We start from the raw sequence: 22,960 nt of genomic DNA, 5'->3' as shown, positions 1-22,960 counted from the left end.
GGGTATCAGAGGATGGGAGCGGTGGGGGGGGGGGGGGGGGGGGGGGGGGATATTAGGCAGCAAGTGAATATTTTGTCCCTGAAGTTGATGTGTTGTAAGCAGATAAATGGACAAGTGTGAGGATTTGAGTGACTTTGACAAGGTCCAAATTGTGATGACTAGACGACTGGGTCAGAGCAACTCCAAAACTGCATCTCTTGTGGGATGTTCCCGGTTTGCAGTGGTCTGGACCTACCAAAAGTGGTCCTAGGAAGGAAAACCGTTTAATCAACAGGTTCATGGGTGGCCAAGGCTCACTGATGCATGTGGGGAGTGAGCGCTGGCCCATGTATTCCGATCCAATAGAAGAGCTACTGGAGCACAAATTACTGCAAACGTTAATGCCGGTTATGATATAAAGGTGTCTGAACACAGTTTCAAAGCCGCAGACTGGCCAGGGTGCCCATGCTGACCCGTGTCCATTGCTAAAAGTGCCTGCAATGGGGATGTGAGAATTAGAAGTGGACCTCAAAGCAATGGAAGAAGGTGGCCTGGTCTGATGAATCACCTTTTCTTTTACATCATGCGGATGGCCGGTTGCGTGGGTCCCCCTTGCCTGGGGAAGAGATGTACTATGGGAAGAAAAGCCGGCGGAGGAAGTGTGATGCTTTGGGCAATGTTCTGCTGGGAAACCCCGGGTTCTGCCATTCATGTGGATGTTATTTTGACATCTATCACCGACCTAGACATTGTTGCTGACCAAGTACAATACCTTGCAAAAGTTTTCACCCCCCTTGGCATTTTTTCCTATATTGTTGCATTACCACCTGGAATTAAAATTGATTTTTATTTGAATTACATGTAATGGACGTACACAAAATAGTCCAAAATGGTGAAGTGAAATCAAGAGAATAACTTGTTTTTTTTAAAAAAAGGTATGAAAAACGGAAAACGCCATCCCCACAGTGAGGCCTGGTGGTGGCAGCATCATGCTGTGGGGGTGTTTTTCATCGGCAGGGACTGGCAAACTGATCAGAATTGAAGGAATGATGGATGGCACTAAATACAGGGAAATTCTTGAGGGAAACCTGTTTGTCTACCTGAGATTTGAGACTGGGACGGAGGTTCACCTTCCAGCAGGACAGTCACCCTGAGCATATTGCTAAAGCAACATTCGAGTGGTTGGTTTACGGGGAAACATAAATGTCTTGGAATGGCTATGTCAAAGCTCAGACCTCCAATCCAATTGAGAATCTCATGACTCAAAGATTGCTGTACACCAGAGAAACCCATCCAACTTGAAGGAGCTGGAGCAGTTTTGCCTTGAAGAATGGACAAAAATCCCAGCGGCTCGATGTGCCAAGCTTCTAGAGACGTACCCCAAAAGACTTGCGGCTTTGATTGCTGCAAAAGGTGTCTCTACAAAGTATTGACTTTGGGGGTGAATAGTTTTCCACGCTCAAGTTCAGGATTTACATCCGCAAGACAATATAGCTTAATATACTTATTATTCAATGGTTAAATATACCGTATAGATTATCTTCCCTGTTATGTGGACATGATACCATGAATAATCTGCAAAATTAGAAATATACTAACCATTTAACTTTCCCTTTTAAAACTCATAATAATACACCTGAGGTATGTCTACACATCAAAGTCGTTGTTATTAATGCGAACGACACAGATCAGACCAGCGCCTAAGGATCTTGACACGGAATCCAGCATATATAATAATGATAATAGTAGTACACCTCACAGTGAGGCTGCTCCTTGACAGTCAGGGAGACTATCACATCATCTGTAAACAAAAACCAAGAGAGCACCTATTCCTGTGCATTATCATTTATTGTAAATAAATACAAAACAATAAAAACCTACTCACAAAGGTGAGGTGCAGGCAGTGTCTGAACAAAGGAGTCACAGAATGACTATCTGCAAGGCTGTTGGAGGGTGAGATGAGACCGGCAAAGACACGCTGGTTGCTCTGTCATCCAAGGCTCCACTAACTGAACACGTTTGACTGTGATGTAAATAGTTGTATTACCTTTGTTCAGACGCTGCCTGCACCTTACCTTTGTTTTTATTGTTTCGTATTTATTTACAATAAATAATAATGCACGGGAGAAGGCGCTCTCTTGGTTTTTGTTTTCATTTCTATTAACGTAGAAACTATCTGAAATAGCCAACATGCAATAGCTGAGATTTGCTTGATTTGGCCACTACAGTACAGGGGTTTGTGGTTTCTGTGTGCTCTTCCATACCCATCAGCAACTAAGCTGATTTATGAAAACAAAGAGAAAAAATGTAAAAAGTGCTGTTTACAACAACCAGATTTCAGCTGCCATTTTCTAATTACTGGTTGCCATTTAAGCCCTGATTCACACCTGAGCGACATAGAATATGTGCGTTTTCAGCACGTTTTGTGTAGCATGTTTATGCACATTTTTATAAGTGGAAACCACATAAAGTTGTGCATTTTTGCGAGCAGACCGTAACACATTGATGTGAATGGACAAATGCGTGTAAAATGTGCATTAAAATGTGCAAAAATGCAAACCCATGTTTTTGAACATTTCCATCTAAGTGTAAGGGGCCAAAAAGCGCACAATCTGCCAAAAAGAAGCTCATGTACTTTCTTCAACGATGGGCGTTTTGCTACAAGCAGATGTGAACATGGCCATAGAAATTAATGGCTTTTTTTTTGGGGGGGGGGGGGGGGGGTTGTTTTATTTGTATCACAATAAAAAATATTTTGCATCTTCAAAGTGGTATGCAGGTTCTGTAAATCAAATGATACAAACCTCCCAAAAATCCATTGTAATTCCAGGTGGTAATGCAACAAAATAGGAAAAATGCCGGGGGGATACTTTTGCAAGCCTCTTTACACCCTTTCATGGAAATGGTATTTTCTGATGGCAGTGGTCTCTTTCAGCAGGACAATGCGCCCTACCACACTGCAAGAATGGTTTGAGGAACACAACGAGATCAAGGTGTTGACTTGGCCTCTAAATTCTCCAGATCTCAATCAAATCGATCATCTGTGGGATGTGCTGGAAAAACAAGTCTGATCCATGGAGGTCTCACCTCACCACTTACAAGACTCAAGGGATCTGCCACTGACGGCTTGGTGCCAGATACCACAGCACACCTTCAGGGGTCTAGTGGAGTCCGTGGCTCAATGGGTCAGGAACAGGGGGACCTACAAAATATTAGGCAGGTGGTCATAATGTTATTGCTGATCAGTGTATATTCTATATCACTTTATAAATCTGGGTAACAAAATGTGAACAGCCTGATTTAAACGAATCTATATATACACACAGTCATGGCCCAAAATATTGGCACCCTTTTGGAAATCCTTTTTTAAATTTAAGACCTACAGAAAGAATGGGAACACAAGTATTATAGGGAGGGGGGAGGATAGACTAGAGCAGTGATTCTCAACCTGGGGGTCGAATGCTGTGCTAGGACTCCTGTATTGGAGGTGACAGGGTCAATAAAGAGAACCTGTCGCCTCCAATTGCTATTACACAGGGGCTTGTTACCTCTGTGTGATAGCAATGAAGTTAAGTGGAAAAAAATAGATAAAAAAATTATTAAAGAAATAGAAAAAAAAGAATGAAAAAAAAAAGCGATTAAAAAGAAATAAGAAACAAATTATTAAAAAATAAGAAAATTATAAAAAAATAAACAATAATAAGGTGAGAGTCCTCCTCAGCCCTCTCCTAGGGCAGCAGTGTCAGTTCTCCCGCCACGCCGCCAGATGTCGCTGCAGCAGCCGCGTCATCCCTAAATTTTACCGTTGGAGGTCACCACAACTTGGCAAATGTTACCAAGGGGTCCCGGCCCTAGAAAGGTTGAGAACCACTGGACAAGATGGTTAAGGTAAACAACACAATACAAATGGAGTATTTTTGTCTTTAGACATCTTACTATTGATCACATAATGAGTGCACATAAAAGATTAGAGTGATATATATATATATATATGTATGTATGTATGTATGTATGTATGTGGATGAGGAGAGATGGAGTTTTGGCTTATGGGTTGATAAATAACACACAAGGGGTATAAGACACCGACTTCTTCCCTCTCCTCCAGAAGAAGATATGGTAGATTGAATGTGAGAAACGAGTAGAGGCGGGTTTGGTTGAAGTTGTGTAGTAGCAAAAGGTAAAACAAAGGATGTCTGAAATGGAGTAGATGGTTTTTTTTTAATTAGAGATATGTACAATTTATCCTAATTAAGAGATAGAAGGGTGATATATATCTCTATATGTACTATGTAAAACTGTTGTATTTAAGTGAAATAAAAACATATTAAACCAAAAAAAAAGACAATGCACCACTTTGCGCAGAAAATTGTTGCAATTACAAAGTTTTCGGCATTCTCATGGTTATTTCTTTTTTTTGTATTGGTATGACACAAAATTACAGCTTTTTGGTAAAGTCCATCATTCTACTGTTTACAGAACATCTGTAATGGCAACAATTTTCTGCACAGTGGTGCACTTTCTGACTTGCAGGGGTGCCAATATTTTTGGCCCTGACTGTGTATATGTGTGTATTCCCTCCTGAATTTTCATGCACCGACAGAGTGTAAAATGTATTTTTTTTTTCTTCTCTTGCATTTAGTAGATCATTGATATTGATACATGCATGCTTCCAATTCTGCAGATTTGTGTCATTGTGAATCTTACTTTATGTATGATAACAGCACACTCATTGCATGACGTCAGTGTTGGCGACACCTCACGGTTGTGCATGGTGCAGTGGTGGCTTTTCAGATTGTGATGGAGACCTGATACAGTAACCCAGGGGTAGACAGATTAACATGGAATTCTGGAGCCAGTCTTCTCAATCCAGGAGCCAGCAGAAATTTTTTTTAGGGTCCAACTCCATTGGCAATAACTAGAGAGAACCTCAAAAGTTAGGTGCCAGCTGTAATTTGTAGGGAGCATTGGCTACCTGGCTCCTGAGATTTGTCCAGCCCTGCCATAACCACTATGGTATAAATCACTTCTCCTGGTGGGCTTACCTATGCTGTGCAATTGCCGGAGGGGGGATCACCAGTGTCACAGGATGATGATTGTTGAATATAATGCACGACACACAGCTAGATTCTTCTCATTCAGCCCTCCAATGGGGCCCTCCTGCTTAATGGCATGGATGGGGGAAGCTGCCCTGTCTGCTGTTGTGTTCAGGCAGCTGCCAGCATTCACAGCTGCCCGAATACCTCAACAGTGACTTCATCTCGTAGGATGCCGTCACTGTTTGGCCAATAATTTACCCACCCGACTCAAGAAAATTCTAATCTAAAATCGACTGGGTGAAAAATTATCAGCCGAATAGTGACTGCGCCCCATGAGAGGGGTCCCCCACAACTCAAATTTTGGGCAGTTTGGCTGAAATTTGGTCCGTCTTTGGCCAGCTTTAAAGTTGCTTCACCAAAAGCTGAAAAACCTATTCCAGTGAAATTGGGAATCCTGTGAAGACCCGGTGTGTGGTCATGTGACCGGAGCTGAGGCTTTTGGTGGAGCACTACCTCTATATTCATGTACTGTGCTATGATACAGACCGGTGAGCCATTCTGAAAGGGCTGCCAGCTCAACACAACCCATGGCATGTATGGTGGGGTACTCTGCATTGCCCACTACTGTGTTATTGTGTTGAGGTGCCATTCAAAATGAAAGCCACTGTTGTGCTCGCCTTGCCCTGTGCTGTAGTCATGCACATAAAACTTGCATTACCACAAGGCGCGAGTGGGAATTTTCCCTTAAAGAACCTGCAGGAAATGTATTTGGCCACCACTATTACCACAACCAGCACTACATCATGTATCCAGAGTGAGCTGTCATTTTGGGGATCCGAAATAGTCCCTGATTATATCTGATATATTGGAATGGTGGGTGGGATTGGCACTGCCCTGCTCACTACTGACCATTGCCAGCTCTGCTCCTCTCTTGGAAGCAGCTGGGAGCGGTAGTCTGGTAGTGGGCACGGTGTCGGTAGTGTTGTCACAGACATGGTGGTATGGGTGCGTTCCCATGTGGCTTGGAGAGTGAAGGAATCAGCCTCTCTCTCTTTTCGTGTTGCAGGGACAGTTTAGTAAAGGAATGTGCTGCAGCCGAGGGAAGAGGAGGAGGCGCCTGGGCCGTGCTGGACAACAGCGAGCTGCACACTCTGAGTCAGCCGTTCATTGTCAATGGCGATGCTGGCTTGATTAGGTAAACACAAGCGGGGTAGAATGGCAAAGGCAGGTAAACATGATTACAGAGCCCTCTGGTAAGTAGAAATGGTGGTTAGGGTAAGTACCTTATACTGTACATGTGTGCACTATATTGGTCCTACCACCCCTGACCTCAACAAGCCACCCCAGCAGAGCTGCTTCTGGAAATAATGGCACAGTGGCAGGATACAAGCCCCCGATCTGATGTTTGTGAGCAGGGGTCATGGTACGACTATGGCTAACGACTACTAACCTCTGTTCTGTTGTTTTGCCCCAAACCAGAAAACCTGGGCTTCCTCAGTGTGGTCACATGATCACGTTTTGTGATCACTGGCCATTTATACGGAGTAGCAGTTTTTCCATTGGTGCAGTTTGAGGCCGGTTCAGTTTGAGAGCCTGGTGGTGTGTATGTGCATGAATGTATATCTGTCTGTGCTGTCCTTTGTGATGTTAATGGAACATCTGTATTTTTAGTACACTTATCCTTTTAAATGCCCCCACCACCCACTCGCCCTCTTTAAAGTCTTAGGGAACCATTCACACTTTTGTGTTGTGTTAATGTACAATAAAACCCGTGTTTTATTGTACATTGCCATTCATTTTTATGTCACCCCAATGCACATATACAGTAAGGAAAAAATAGACCTGCCTTATAGCACCCCATAGTGAACAGATGAGAATACTCTGTGCATTGTGATGTGCGTTGCCAAAGACGGTGCAGGTATTGTTTGATTGTTCATCGCCCATTTAAAGTGCACGCGTGCCTTAATGCCTTGGACTTAAAATGGGTGTCTTAAAGTACATGGAAAGGTGTGAATGGGCCCCTACACCTGTTCCCATTCCTCTGAAGTGTGTGCTGTGTGGCCTGCTGTTCGCGGCACAGCCTCTTCACTTGAAGGTCTCTCAGCCAGGCTTCGTTTTTTCCGCCATGGCAGAAGATTCTCCATTTAGTTCCATGGAAGGGTGGTGGGTACCCATTCTGTAGGGTGTAAAGGGGACTCTTCATCAGGGACCGGCCAGGAAACTGGGTGAAGAGGCTGTTCAGGAGCCAGAAGAGGCCGCACAGTGACGTTTCAAGTCTTCTAAGGAAGAGGGACACGAGTGGGTGGCATGTGAAGGGGTGAATGTTCCAGCATGTCCTGTTGGAGCTTGGATGTGGAGTTTGGGCTAAACACACAAAGTTCATGTTTTCGTTAATGTTCTTTACTCCATATAATGTGTGAATCCTAACGCAAACTTGTCATGAGCAAAATAAGGGGGTTACCATTGCTGACCACCTCCTGAAAGTACTAGTAAACTGGCTTTTCTTCAGATCTTCTGGTTTCAGGACTTTGATCCACTGATCATGAATGAAGTGTGTGGATCTGAAGCCTTCATTAGATGGTCAATGACTCGAAAGGTAATAAAGCCAGCGGCAGCCATGGCAACTCCCTAGTTTTCTCTTAGTACAGGTTTCCTGTATTATTTTGTCGTCGGCCTGGAACATGCAAGTGCTCAAAGCATTGGCATAAGAAGAACAGCAGGAGAATCGGCAATAGGTATGCTGGGAGCGAGGTGGGAACGGCGGTCTGCACAATTCTAACTTGAGATGGTTCTGCTGCTTCTTAAGTACTGTTATCAAGAACAGTTCTTGGACTGGGTGCCATTGGTTGGGTTGAACCTAAGCTAGTGATTACCCTGGCACATTTAGTGCTAAGCTAGTCTAGCAAGCAATTTGTAAAAGCTGTTGGTTCTAGGCTGTGCTAAGAGATCACCGTATGGACTGTAGGCTCAAAGCTCTTCTAGCTGAAAATGTTCAAACTACTGTTCATTCTAAGCTCTGCTAACTGGTCATTTGTTGGTTCTAAGCTACGCTGCTCAGTAATATGTTGGTTCCAAGCTACGCTGCTCAGTAATATGTTGGTTCCAAGCTACGCTGGCCAGTAATATGTTGGTTCCAAGCTAGGCTGGCCAGTAATATGTTGGTTCCAAGCTATGCTGGCCAGTAATATGTTGGTTCCAAGCTAGGCTGGCCAGTAATATGTTGGTTCCAAGCTAGGCTGGCCAGTAATATGTTGGTTCCAAGCTAGGCTGGCCAGTAATATGTTGGTTCCAAGCTACGCTGGCCAGTAATATGTTGGTTCCAAGCTACGCTGGCCAGTAATATGTTGGTTCCAAGCTACGCTGGCCAGTAATATGTTGGTTTCAAGCTGTGCTGGCTAATAATATGTTGGTTCCAAGCTACGCTGGCCAGTAATATGTTGGTTCCAAGCTACGCTGGCCAGTAATATGTTGGTTTCAAGCTGTGCTGGCTAGTAATATGTTGGTTCCTTGTTCTGCTAACTGGTAAAGCAGGGGTAAACAAATGAATATGGAATTCAGGAGTCAGTCTAACCAATCCAGGAGCCTGAAGGATTTTATTTAGGTGTCCGCTCCATTGTCAGCAACTAGAGAAAACCTCAAAGGATAGGAACCAGCAGTAATTTATAAGGAATATTGGCTACCTGGCTCCTGGGAATTGTTCACCTGTGGTAAAGTAAGCTGCTAACTAGTAATATGCGAGTTCTAAGCTTTGCTGACTTGCAGTGTGTTTAGTTCTAAGCTCTTCTAGCTAGTAATGTGTTAGTTCCAAGCTCTGTTGGCTAGTAATGTATTGGTTGTGTGTAGGGATGCACCGATACTAGTATTGGTGCCGATACCGAGTATTTGGGCGAGTACGAGTACTCGCCCAAATGCTCAGATACCTTTCCTGATACTGGAACTTGCGGTCAGAGGGAGATGTCCTCTGACCGCTAGTGCTGTGAGGGAACATGGAGACGGGAAGCTGGCTTGATGCTGTTTGGCCGGCTCGATGCTGATTGGCCGGGAAGCCGGCTTCCCAGCCAATCAGTGCTGGGCAAACAAATCTGATAATATGGCGACACGACCCCCACCCTGCAGACAAATTATTCCTCTCGCATAGATCGTTAGCAGCAGTCATTAGCGTACCAGTCCCTCGGCCAGCTGGCAGACACCGCTCTCCAAGCTCCCTGGGATCTGTCCACGTCTCCTCTGTGCACAGAGCCCAAGTGGTCGGCCCTCAGCCTGCTACTGCGTATGCACAGGATTTCTGAATGAGATCGCTGGGCAGTCTGCAGGCTGAGGGCCGATCACGTGGGCTCTGTGCACAGAGGAGACGTGGACAGATCCGGGAGAGCTTGGCTGAGGGACTGCTACGCTAATGACTGCTGCTAAGGATCTATTTGAGGGGAATGAGGTGCCTGCTGGGTTAAGGTCATGTCACCATATTGTCAGATCTGTGTGGTCGGCTGGGAAGCCAGCCAAACAGAATGGAGTACTCGATACCGAAAAATCAGTATCGGTGCATCCGTAGTTGTAAGCTTTGCTGACTAGCAGTGTGTTAGCTCTAAGCTCTGCTGGCTATTACTGTATATTGGTTCTAAGCTCTGCTGACGAGCAGTGTATTGGTTCTAAGCTCTGTTGGCTAGTAATGTATTGGTTTTAAGCTCTGTTGGCTAGTGATGTGTTGGTTCTATGCTCTGTTGGCTAGTAATGTATTGGTTCTAAGCTCTGTTGGCTAGTAATGTATTGGTTCTAAGCTCTGTTGGCTAGTAATGTATTGGTTCTAAGCTCTGTTGGCTAGTAATGTATTGGTTCTAAGCTCTGTTGGCTAGTAACATATTGATTCTAAGCTCTTCTGGCTTGTAATGTGTTGGTTCTAAGCTCTGCTGACTAGCTGTGTGTTAGTTGTAAGCTCTTCTAGCTTGTAATGTGTTGGTTGTAAGCTCTGTTGGCTAGTAATGTATTGGTTCTAAGCTCTTCTAGCTTGTGATGTATTGGTTCTAAGCTCTGTTGACTAGTAATGTGTTTGGTTCTAAGCTCTTCTAGCTAGCAATGTGTTAGTTCCAAGCTCTGTTGGCTAGTAATGTATTGGTTCTAAGCTCTGTTGGCTAGAGATGTGTTGGTTCTAAGCTCTGTTGGTTAGTGATGTGTTGGTTGTAAGCTCTGTTGGCTAGTAACGTATTGGTTCTAAGCTCTGCTGACTAGCTGTGTGTTAGTTGTAAGCTCTTCTAGCTTGTAATGTATTGGTTCTAAGCTCTGTTGGCTATTGATGTGTTGGTTCTAAGCTCTGTTGGCTAGTGATGTGTCGGTTCTAAGCTCTGTTGGCTAGTGATGTGTCGGTTCTAAGCTCTGTTGGCTAGTAATGTGTCGGTTTTAAGCTCTTGGCTAGTAATGTGTCGGTTCTAAGCTCTGTTGGCTAGTATTGCATTGGTTCTAAGCTCTGTTGGCTAGTAATGTATTGGTTCTAAGCTCTGTTGGCTAGTTATGTATTGGTTGTAAGCTCTGTTGGCTAGTAATGTATTGGTTCTAAGCTCTGTTGGCTAGTAATGTGTTGGTTCTAAGCTCTGTTGGCTAGTAATGTATTGGTTCTAAGCTCTGTTGGCTAGTTATGTATTGGTTCTAAGCTCTGTTGGCTAGTAATGTATTGGTTCTAAGCTCTGTTGGCTAGTAATGCAGGGGTGTGGAATTCCTATCGCCCGACGCCCGGTGCAGGCACTTTCGGGCGTCGGGCGAGTAGTTTTTTTTTGCTACATTTAGCCCGGCTGCAGGCAAGCAGCACTGCTAAATGTAGTGTGGGAGCTGTTTTGTACGTCCAAAAATCACTTGTAACCTGCCTGAATCTCGCTTCTCCTCTCCTCCCCCCTCCTCTCCCTCCCCTCTCCCTCCCCTCTCTATCTCTGTACTGCTCCCGGCTGCCTGTCTCTCTGCATCTGGGCTTCCTTTTTGCCGTTGTCTTCGGGGTCCGCCCCTCTTGTGGGGGATTGATGACCACGGCAAATTAGGTTCCAGAGCATGGAGCAAGGCAGAGAACGGTTCTCTACTCTGCTCCATGTGTGCAGTGACACAGGAATGCAGCCAGTGCTGTGCTAGAACTCCTGTGTTGGAGGTGACAGGGTCAATAAAGAGTACCTGTCACCTCCAAAAGCTATAACACAAGGGCTTGTTACCCTTTTTTGATAGCAATAAAGTCAAGTAAAAAATAAAATATATAACACTTAAAAATGTAAATACATAAAAATAGAAGAAAAAAGGCGATAAAGTAAAAAAAAAAGAATGAAAAAAATATTACAAAGCAAAAAAAAAGGTAAATAAAATCTTAAAAATGTAAAACCAATCCCTATCATCTGCATGCGAATAAGCGCATGCATGGGGCATTGTGTGAGTGGAGTGGGCGATCCGTTACCACACGGCAATCGTGCACAAAACCGTGTGGATGGCCGGGCGGTCACAGAATCTCACTCCACCGCCGATCACACTGGCAGTGCCATTATTGTCTAACAGCACCCCAGTTGCACAAGGCAGATTGCGCAGTTTCCCGCCGCAGTAACGCCCGTGCAAATGCACATAATCGCAATTGAAAACATTCTGAGATTACCACGCGGATGTAACCCCATTGAAATCAATGAGGCCGCGAGGCAACCGTACACGGCCTAGCCCAAGTCTGCACCCGGCCCAAACGGTAAATTCACTTTCCCAAGTAATTTGGAAAATGGAATTACCCGCACAAATCTGGTCCAGACACCATGCCCCCCTCTATACTTACCTTCCAGGGAACGGTCCTTCCCATCCGCCAGTATGGGTACCTGTGCCATTGCAATCTGAATTTCGCTCTCAAAATTTAAGCACTCGTTGGTCAGCGCAGTCATCTGACGGCACTGACCAACGAGAAGCTCTTCTTGGTATTGCTAAATCCGGTTATGGGTCAAAAAAATTCTTTTTTTGTATCAGGACAAGTAGATCAGGCCCCCGCTTTAGTCCTTGGACAAGTAGTTTTGTTTAAAGTTTCCACACCCCTGTAATGTATTGGTTCTAAGCTCTGCTGACTAGCAGTGTGTTGGTTCTAAGCTCTGCTGACTAGCAGTGTGTTGGTTCTAAGCTCTGTTGGCTAGTAATGTGTTGGTTCTAAGCTCTGCTGACTAGCAGTGTGTTGGTTCTATGCTCTGTTGGCTAGTAATGTGTTGGTTCTATGCTCTGTTGGCTAGTAATGTGTTGGTTCTATGCTCTGTTGGCTAGTAATGTGTTGGTTCTATGCTCTGTTGGCTAGTGATGTGTTGGTTCTAAGCTCTGTTGGCTAGTAGTGTACTGGTTGTAAGCTCTGTTGGCTAGTAATGGACTGGTTCTAGGCTCTGTTGGCTAGTAATGGATTGGTTCTACGGTTTGCTGGCTGGTAATGTGTAACTGTTCTCTGGTGGGATGGTGTTGAGGTTCTAGCTGTGTAAGGACTGTGGCTCGTCGGAGGTGTGAGATGACTGGCAGTAATGGGCTTGTGTTTGAATTTCCAGTATAAGCAGCACCCTGATGGATGTGGACAGCACAATCTCAAGTGGACGTTCCACCCCGTCCATGATAACTAGTCTAGGATCATCCAACTCGTCCAGCAAAATCATTTCCTACAACTGCTGCTGGGACCATTGCCAGACCTGCTTCTCCTCCAGCCCGGACCTCGCCGAGCACATCCGCTCTCTTCACGTGGACGGCCAGCGCGGAGGGGTAATCTTTCTTTATTCATCGAGCCTTTTTGTTGGGTTTTTGGTTAGCATGGAGAAGGGTTCTAGCCTCTGTCAGGTTTTTATCTCTCCCTTTGGGTAAATGTCTTCTCTGTCAGGACAGGAAGTGACAGGAAATCTCTCCGATTTGGTCACCGACCGAAATGGTGACCCCCACCCTATCCATATCTACAAACCAATGTGGTTGGAGTTGGGCTTTAGACCACCATCTAGTTGCACATGATTTTTCCAGCCATCCTTTTATGTAGAAAGTTGGCAGGATGCCTTGAAGTTAGCGATGAACCGATACCGAGTACTCGCCCAAATGCTCTGATGCCTGATCTTCCGGTATCAGGAAACTAGGCGGCGAGTCATAGACTTGCCGTGACGAGGGAGCATGGAGCCGGTTTCCCGGCCAGTCAGGAAGCCGAGCAGCTTTTAATTACTCGTTGCCCGGCTTCTTGATTGGTCGGGAAGCTGGCCAATCAGAAGGCTGAACAGCGAGTCATTACACACACACACACACACACCCCCCATCACCTGGTGAAGAGGGAGCATGGAGCCGGCTTCCTGCCAATCAGGAAGCTGGGTTCCGGGTAATGACTCGTTCCCCGGCATTCTGATTAGCCAGCTTCTTGGCCGGGCAATGAGTCATTACACGTCGCCTGGCTTCCTGACTGGCCAGAATGCCGGCTCCATGCTCCCTCGTCACAGCTTTCTGATTGGCCTGGAAGCCGGCTTCATGCTCCCTCATCACCTTATGACGAGGGAGCATGTAGCCGGCTTCCCGGCCAATCAGCAAGCCGGGTGCCGCTTCATTACACGGCGCCTGGTTTCCTGATTGGCTGGTTAGCCAGCTCCATGCTTTCTCGTTACCTAGTGACAAGAAGCATGGGGACAGCTTCCCTGCTAATCGGGAGGCCGGGTGGCAATTCATTACATGCCGCCTGGCTTCTTTAATGGGACTTTCGGTATCAGCGAGTACCGGAAAAAAATATCGCTACTCGATACCGAAAAAACGGTATCGGTGCATCCCTACTTTTTACCCTACTGGAAGATCTCATTTGTATAACATTAGGCTGCAATAAAATAAAATAAAAAGATAACCCTGAATGTATTGAACGTTCATATTTAAAGTCTAGTTATGACCTAAATGTGCCCCCAACCGCCCCAGATCATGTCCCAGCAATATATCCATATTTGACCTTGTTCCTGTTCCTTGTATGCCTTGTGATCACATCAGGCTTAGATTAGGGCCGCTGCTGGGAGGTCAGTTGCATTGATGTAAGCATGCCCCCAGAACTACATCTTCCAAGAGTCCTTTTTTTAGGCAGGCTCTTGGAAGTCAAGGCAGCAGCATTATTTCCTGGGAAGGAAATTAGTGTATGCACTTGGAGAGGGGTGGGGTGAGTGGTGCTACCGCTTGGGGTTTCAGTCCACAAAAAACACTGTTGTCAACCCGAGCATGAAATTAGGAGTTCGCTGGATTTCAGGCAGACCAACTGGTATTTTTCTGTACTTGCTGCATTACTGAAGGGATAAAACATGGGGAAGTGTGCGTGTACTGAAGAGATGTACTACATACGTTACTGTGTCATTTTTCTGCCTTGACATTTGCTTTAAGATTGCATTGATTTGCTCATTCATATTTTGCCCGTGACCTCTCTTTCCTCTGCTTGTATTGCAGGTGTTTGTCTGCTTCTGGAAGGGGTGTAAGGTGTACAACACGCCCTCCACTAGTCAGAGCTGGTTGCAGCGACACATGTTAACGCACAGTGGAGATAAACCCTTCAAGGTAAGATGGCGCTAGGTGTCTTCTCGCGTGCTGAGCACTATGGGAAGTAACGCTGGCGTGATTTGTAGAATGGGAGGTCTGTGCTGTTATCTCCATTGTGCTGTTCATTTATCCATCCACAAGTTTGCTTGAAATGTGTCTTTCCAGTGCGTCGTCGGAGGATGTAATGCCAGCTTTGCGTCACAAGGAGGTCTCGCCCGCCACGTGCCCACTCATTTCAGTCAGCAGAACTCTTCAAAAATGTCCAGCCACAAGTCCAAAGAGGATTCGCCTTCCAAAGCTGCATTGAATAAGCGTCGTAAACAGAAGAATAGACAGAAACGCATACTACGTAAGTATGTGGTGCAGAGTATACATAGGAGATCGAGCTGGTCTCCTTTTATAAAGCAGAGGAGGTGTAGTGGCCTGACCATTGTTAGAGGCTACAGATCCTCTGTGCTTCTTCTGGTCTCCTCTATAGAGCAGAGGAGGTTTAGAGGCTACAGAACCTCTCTGGTCTTGTCCCCTCAGACCATTGTTGGAGGCTACAGATCTTCTCTGTTCTTTCTGGTCCCCTCTATAGAGCAGAGAAGGTGTAGTAGCTTGACCACTGTTAGGGGCTACACCTCCTCTCTGGTCCTTCTAGTCTCCTCTATAAAGCAGAAGAGATGTAGCAGGAGTCTGACCTCTGTTAGAATCTACAGATCCTCTCTTGTCCTTCTGGTCTCCTCTATACAGCAGAAGAGATGTAGCAGGAGTCTGACCTCTGTTAGAATCTACAGATCCTCTCTTGTCCTTCTGGTCTCCTCTATACAACAGAAGGGATGTAGCATCAGTCTGACCTCTGTTAGAATCTACAGATCCTCTCTGGTCCTTCTGGTCTCCTCTATACAGCAGAAGAGATGTAGCAGGAGTCTGACCTCTGTTAGATGCTACAGATCTTCTCTCTGGTCCTTCTGGTCTCCTCTATACAGCAGAAGAGATGTAGCAGGAGTCTGACCTCTGTTAGATGCTACAGATCTTCTCTCTGGTCCTTCATGAATTGTTCTGGGATCTCTTTATTCTGCAGCTCCTGGGCAGATGAAAGGTAGATCACACCGCTTTCTCCATTGCCAAACCAGATTCTCTAATCTGCATAGTTGTCCTGGTTGTGTGTTATGCTGACCGCTGTGTGATATTAGGAGTTCAGCTTATAATTGTAATAAGGCGATGCAAACAAAATCTAATAACTCAGTATTGTCGCACCACCTATCCTAGACTGACGATCACTTCCTGGAATTCTTTCCTCGGTGGTGTTGGGAATATAGGATATCATTTTTTTGGATTCAGTGACTATTCACACACTGGCTTTCCATAATGATCATGAGTCCGGGTAATGTGGTGGGGGGAGCAGATGAGGCCATTTATCAGTAAGCGGATGTGGAAACCCCGGAACGAGCATTCCAAATAATGAAAAGCTATTCTTTTTATCCTGTGTTTATAATGCCGTGGATACAAAGATACCTGTGTGCAATTGCAGTCCTTCCTGCAGTACACACTATTGTGGGTTCATCAGTGAATAGTAGGTGAATCTCGTTAGGTCCGTACTTTTTCTCTGCACACCGGGGGTTATCATTGCAGGGATTCAGTATGTATAAGATCACTTTATGACGAGGAAAGCACTTCATCATAGTGTTTTGTTTTTCAGTAAAACTTCCCTTTTACTGAAAGATTTCCCTTGTCTTTAGAACGTTAGGATATGACCTGCTTTGGATGAATGTATAAAAATGAAAACTGTTATTTTATTCCCTTAGATTCTTTTACATTTTGAAGAAATCAACATTTGTTCCTCAGTTCTATATCACAAATAAATCCCCCAAATGTCTCTATTAGGTATTGCAGCTCCGCCCTTTGCTGGGTGATTGAGGGTAAAGGTCAGATGTCTACATTTGACTTTCCGCTGCAGCCAATTCATATGTAATCTTTATAACTTGTCTTCTTAGTTCTATCGGCCTTCTATCTATGTCAGGGTTATGTACAGAACAATTTGTCAGGTCACTGCATGTTCCTTGATTGGGGAGGGGGCTGGTGGTCTGTGGGTGGGTTTTCTGGGCAGCCCTTGCACCCTACCTGAAAGACCAGATTGGGTCTCCTCCACACTGGCTGACTGGTATCAACTCTATAGGTACCTTCTTCTCTTCCCAAGCCAGTCCCGAGTACTGTGTACTGGGCTTACAAATTCTTAATGTACACGTCACCCCTGTGGGGTTCTGGTTGGTAAAAAAACAAAACAGATGTTGAGGTCTCATTGTGGTCAGTCAGTCCGTCCTAATCACTCTATAATCGATGAATGTGCTGACATCTCCTGGACATATTGGACCAGACCACATCTCTGCGAACAGTGAGTTCCTACCTTACCTAACACAGAGGGGGACAGTCATACCCCACTACTCTGTATTTTCTTCCATCTTGCTGGGTTTTGAATGTCAAGCTAACCCCCTAGTGAGCTGTATCCATGCTGCAGGAATCAATGCTTGGTAGACATCATATATACTGTATACATTCTGAAAGGTGGGCCATTTGTCTGTGATGCCTCGGTTTCACCAACATGAGATTGCTGATGGATTTTGTTTCATGGTACAGAAAGTGATGACATTTAGCTCCTCTTAGTGGTCAGCCGCAGGCCAGCTCTCTAAATGAAACTGGTTTCTGATGGATGTTTGGTGAACAATTTGGCACGCAAACTTTGTTAATGACCTGAAATTGCAGCATCTAAATGACCTGAGCGTTTTTAGATTGTGATGGGAAGGATCTGTGATTACTGAGTGTGAGTGTGTGAATTGGGGGGGGTACAGCAGAAGAGATGTAGCAGGAGTCTGACCTCTGTTAGATGCTACAGATCTTCTCTCTGGTCCTTCATGAATTGTTCTGGGATCTCTTTATTCTGCAGCTCCTGGGCAGATGAAAGGTAGATCACACCGCTTTCTCCATTGCCAAACCAGATTCTCTAATCTGCATAGTTGTCCTGGTTGTGTGTTATGCTGACCGCTGTGTGATATTAGGAGTTCAGCTTATAATTGTAATAAGGCGATGCAAACAAAATCTAATAACTCAGTATTGTCGCACCACCTATCCTAGACTGACGATCACTTCCTGGAATTCTTTCCTCGGTGGTGTTGGGAATATAGGATATCATTTTTTTGGATTCAGTGACTATTCACACACTGGCTTTCCATAATGATCATGAGTCCGGGTAATGTGGTGGGGGGAGCAGATGAGGCCATTTATCAGTAAGCGGATGTGGAAACCCCGGAACGAGCATTCCAAATAATGAAAAGCTATTCTTTTTATCCTGTGTTTATAATGCCGTGGATACAAAGATACCTGTGTGCAATTGCAGTCCTTCCTGCAGTACACACTATTGTGGGTTCATCAGTGAATAGTAGGTGAATCTCGTTAGGTCCGTACTTTTTCTCTGCACACCGGGGGTTATCATTGCAGGGATTCAGTATGTATAAGATCACTTTATGACGAGGAAAGCACTTCATCATAGTGTTTTGTTTTTCAGTAAAACTTCCCTTTTACTGAAAGATTTCCCTTGTCTTTAGAACGTTAGGATATGACCTGCTTTGGATGAATGTATAAAAATGAAAACTGTTATTTTATTCCCTTAGATTCTTTTACATTTTGAAGAAATCAACATTTGTTCCTCAGTTCTATATCACAAATAAATCCCCCAAATGTCTCTATTAGGTATTGCAGCTCCGCCCTTTGCTGGGTGATTGAGGGTAAAGGTCAGATGTCTACATTTGACTTTCCGCTGCAGCCAATTCATATGTAATCTTTATAACTTGTCTTCTTAGTTCTATCGGCCTTCTATCTATGTCAGGGTTATGTACAGAACAATTTGTCAGGTCACTGCATGTTCCTTGATTGGGGAGGGGGCTGGTGGTCTGTGGGTGGGTTTTCTGGGCAGCCCTTGCACCCTACCTGAAAGACCAGATTGGGTCTCCTCCACACTGGCTGACTGGTATCAACTCTATAGGTACCTTCTTCTCTTCCCAAGCCAGTCCCGAGTACTGTGTACTGGGCTTACAAATTCTTAATGTACACGTCACCCCTGTGGGGTTCTGGTTGGTAAAAAAACAAAACAGATGTTGAGGTCTCATTGTGGTCAGTCAGTCCGTCCTAATCACTCTATAATCGATGAATGTGCTGACATCTCCTGGACATATTGGACCAGACCACATCTCTGCGAACAGTGAGTTCCTACCTTACCTAACACAGAGGGGGACAGTCATACCCCACTACTCTGTATTTTCTTCCATCTTGCTGGGTTTTGAATGTCAAGCTAACCCCCTAGTGAGCTGTATCCATGCTGCAGGAATCAATGCTTGGTAGACAGCATATATACTGTATACATTCTGAAAGGTGGGCCATTTGTCTGTGATGCCTCGGTTTCACCAACATGAGATTGCTGATGGATTTTGTTTCATGGTACAGAAAGTGATGACATTTAGCTCCTCTTAGTGGTCAGCCGCAGGCCAGCTCTCTAAATGAAACTGGTTTCTGATGGATGTTTGGTGAACAATTTGGCACGCAAACTTTGTTAATGACCTGAAATTGCAGCATTGGGGGGCTTCTAATAAAGGCAAGCTGTCTTTCCTAACACCATTCAGATGTATCTCCTTTACAAGTGACTGGAAAGCTGATCACCAGAAAAGTTATGTCTGCGCTCTTGTAGGGTATGATGTAATGATCTTGGCAGGGGGGGTGATGATGATGATATGATCTTTGCAGGGGAGGTGGAGATTGAATGCTTGGTGCTGTTCTTCGTTATATAGTGTACCCATTAAACTCAGAATCTCACCTGTAGATTGTGAATTTCTAGAACATCAATTAAGTGTACATTGTCTAAAAATACGATCTTCATAGGAAGAGCTGCTTCCTGCCAGAGATCGCTGACATCTTCTAGAGAAAGAGGTATTAAGAGCCATAATCATCTCTCATCTCTCTGCAGTGCCCCGTTAGCGGAATCTAACTTGTTTTGTAAACACATTGCAGCCAGGCCACACGACTTCTTCGATGCTCAGACACTGGACGCCATTCGCCATCGTGCCATCTGCTTTAACCTATCGGCCCAGATCGAATCCTTAGGGAAAGGGAACAGCGCGGTCTTTCATAGCACGGTGAGTGAGACTGGCAGTTCCATTCTGCTTTTGGTTTATGTTACACTACCGTCCCCATAGACTGTTCAGCGTGTGTAGACAGAGGGGTGTCGTTGTCAAATGCTGGCTTTTGCATTTGAACACAATCCTTCTCGAACACATCTCAGAAAAGGGTCGAGCTTGACGTGCTTCGGCTGTAGTGCATACACATCTCAGTAGGACCGGCTGTGTCTGAACAAACACAAAGCAGGTCAAACGCAGCCTCAGAACTGTCCTCCATACTAAAAGAAATCGGAATTGGCTGTGTTTGGTGTGCACTTCAGACAGAAGAAAACAACGCCTGACCACAATATCACTAATACAGACACAACATCCCAAAAATAAGGGGAAGGTTGTCAATTGCTACAAACCAAATGATAAAACTTGCCAAAGTGGTGTAGAAGAATGACATCCGTTCTTCAGTGATGGGAGCCATAGCAGCCCACACAGCTTCTATGGGGCCTGGGGTAGGAGGGGGGCCCATTAGGGAGTCTGTTAAGGAAATCTATACTGTGAATTTACCTGTATAGAGGTTAGACCTAGGGATCGTCTCTGGTCACAGACCCTTCTCTGCGCAGTAAGAAGCAATTGCTTAGCTGTCATCGCAATGTAGATTTATTCTGAGCTTCTGTTAGACTGAAATGACCCAGAAAGCCCAAGTCACAATTCCCAGTGTATAGGACAACTGATATCATTATGGTTATTATTGTTGCTGCTACTTCAGCTATAACATCCACAGAGGTGCTCCCTAGTAGTGTCCTGACTTTGCTGACAGCGTTCCTGCTATCTGTGCTTGGTTTAGTCATATTGATGATAAGATCAATGACTCGGATTGTCACAGATGAAGCTGCCAGGTAGAGGGGAAGGTGGAAAGTGTATGCCCACACTCTGTCTGCTGTCAATCCTCAGCAGAACGGACCTGATGGGGTACTCGGTTCTCTGAATTCTTCATCAGGCTCTGCCCAATGTCCGTGTCTCTGACAGAAGACGTCAGCAGTCTTAAGGAAGCCGACGGTGTCCTTGACCAGTGACGCTAACACTGGGCGAAGCCTGATGGGGATTTCAGAGAACGGAGTTCCCCATCAGGTCTCCCCTGCTGCTGATTTACAGTTGTCAGTAGATGGGTGTCATAGCCAATAGCAGGGGGAAGGGGGAAAATGTATGTAGTCATGCCCCTATAGATTCCCCTCTGGTCAACCTGTAACAGTTCCTTAGCGTAAACTGATATCCTCCTCGCCCCCTGGAGGTGTACGGCTGCGATGCACATTCAGTGACATCTCACGGCTTGTCAGTACTCTGCTATGCCTGTGCAGTCTGATTTGATTTTGGGCTGTGTATGGCCCCTAATTCTACAGCACAAAAAACAAACCCCCAAACTCGAGTGATGTGGAAGTGACGCGTTCCACCAAACACAAGCCAAATCTCAGATCTGCAGTTGTGAATGTTGGAGGTCCCGTCATTCAGGGCAGAGTGACTGTGTCTTAGTGAAGGGCCCCCAGATACTTTATATGAAGTGCCGCATTGTTCTGGATACTTCTAATGGTCTCGTCTGATCCGAATGTGACTTTTTTTTTTTTCTTCTCTCAGGTGATTGCAAAGAGGAAAGAAGATTCCGGGAAGGTGAAGTTGTTGCTGCACTGGACTCCAGAAGACATGTGAGTCACTGACACTGATCTGCCCTCCGCGCACCTCTATCACTGTCCTGTGCTGAGCACTAAACTGGCGATTTCAATGACCTCATTTCACTTTCATTGATGACGCTACTTAGTGTGAATCTGTTGGAAGTGTTGGTAAAGCTACCAAAATTGGCAACAGGGCTTTTTTGATTTTGGTGCAGGACCTTTTGAAAGGTCCATACTGCCAGAAAAGTGCTGTTAAGGCTTTATTGAACTCAACCCCTCCCCCCCACCCCCCTTATTGGGGTCCCTCGTTAGTTTAATATCCCTGGAGAGACGGGTCCTAATTCATGACCCTGCCACAAGGGGGCGCTTTAGGTCAAATCCACCTGGAAGAATGGAGCTGCATGTAAAACCATAATTTCTATTTCATCGGGTGTCGGGAGTGAGACCGTAAATTTGCATGTTACCCAAAATGCATTGATAGACGATTTTATATTCGGACATTTTCATATCCTCTTCATTACCGTCTACGTATAGATTGTGTTGGATTGTGCGGTATGTTTGACTTGTCTCTCGCTCGCAGCCTCCCGGACGTCTGGGTGAATGATTCTTCTCTCAGGTGATTGCAAAGAGGAAAGAAGATTCCGGGAAGGTGAAGTTGTTGCTGCACTGGACTCCAGAAGACATGTGAGTCACTGACACTGATCTGCCCTCCGCGCACCTCTATCACTGTCCTGTGCTGAGCACTAAACTGGCGATTTCAATGACCTCATTTCACTTTCATTGATGACGCTACTTAGTGTGAATCTGTTGGAAGTGTTGGTAAAGCTACCAAAATTGGCAACAGGGCTTTTTTGATTTTGGTGCAGGACCTTTTGAAAGGTCCATACTGCCAGAAAAGTGCTGTTAAGGCTTTATTGAACTCAACCCCTCCCCCCCACCCCCCTTATTGGGGTCCCTCGTTAGTTTAATATCCCTGGAGAGACGGGTCCTAATTCATGACCCTGCCACAAGGGGGCGCTTTAGGTCAAATCCACCTGGAAGAATGGAGCTGCATGTAAAACCATAATTTCTATTTCATCGGGTGTCGGGAGTGAGACCGTAAATTTGCATGTTACCCAAAATGCATTGATAGACGATTTTATATTCGGACATTTTCATATCCTCTTCATTACCGTCTACGTATAGATTGTGTTGGATTGTGCGGTATGTTTGACTTGTCTCTCGCTCGCAGCCTCCCGGACGTCTGGGTGAATGAAACGGAACGGCACCAGTTGAAGACCAAGCTTGTCCATTTATCCAAACTCCCGAGAGACACGGCCGTGCTCCTGGACCCCAACATCTACAGGTCGGTCCCAGTGCACATGCCTGCTCACACTGGAAATGTTTGCTCTTGCTTTGTGTTGTTTGACTCTCTTTGTCTTTGATGTACAGAAATCCCAGTAACAGGATTGCACACAATGGATCGCTGAATGATCACTGCTCCTAGGATCCCTTCCTGGTTTGTACTCCATCTTTTTACCATAAATAAAATGTGATATTTCAGGTGTGTCGTCGTCCCCCTCGGTAGTAAATCAGGAGCAGCTGTTTGTTCCTGGTTCACTTACCTGATTTGATGGGTGATACCCTCCTGCTGGGGTAA

At 45.2% G+C, this 22,960-nt stretch overlaps 1 protein-coding gene across 2 annotated transcripts in view; it reads left to right on the top strand.

The window, feature by feature from the left end:
• AEBP2 (AE binding protein 2) overlaps positions 1-22,960 on the top strand; it is a 29,396-nt gene that overhangs the window by 3,827 nt on the left and 2,609 nt on the right. The window contains exons 2-8 of one of the 2 annotated variants that reach the window (XM_018562418.1): positions 12,536-12,743; positions 14,427-14,534; positions 14,682-14,865; positions 19,557-19,681; positions 21,287-21,354; positions 22,553-22,666; positions 22,753-22,819. In XM_018562418.1, the coding sequence (XP_018417920.1) occupies positions 12,536-12,743; positions 14,427-14,534; positions 14,682-14,865; positions 19,557-19,681; positions 21,287-21,354; positions 22,553-22,666; positions 22,753-22,807 (862 nt within the window). In that variant the 3' untranslated portion in view covers positions 22,808-22,819. The remainder of the gene's footprint in view (positions 1-12,535; positions 12,744-14,426; positions 14,535-14,681; positions 14,866-19,556; positions 19,682-21,286; positions 21,355-22,552; positions 22,667-22,752; positions 22,820-22,960) is intronic. The other variant, XM_018562419.1, reaches the window with a different exon arrangement.

The sequence above is a fragment of the Nanorana parkeri genome, unplaced genomic scaffold (assembly GCF_000935625.1).
Source record: "Nanorana parkeri isolate BGI_ZX_2015 unplaced genomic scaffold, ASM93562v1 scaffold576, whole genome shotgun sequence".
NCBI classification, from domain to species: domain Eukaryota; kingdom Metazoa; phylum Chordata; class Amphibia; order Anura; family Dicroglossidae; genus Nanorana; species Nanorana parkeri.
This window is presented reverse-complemented; position numbering and strand designations above follow the sequence as displayed.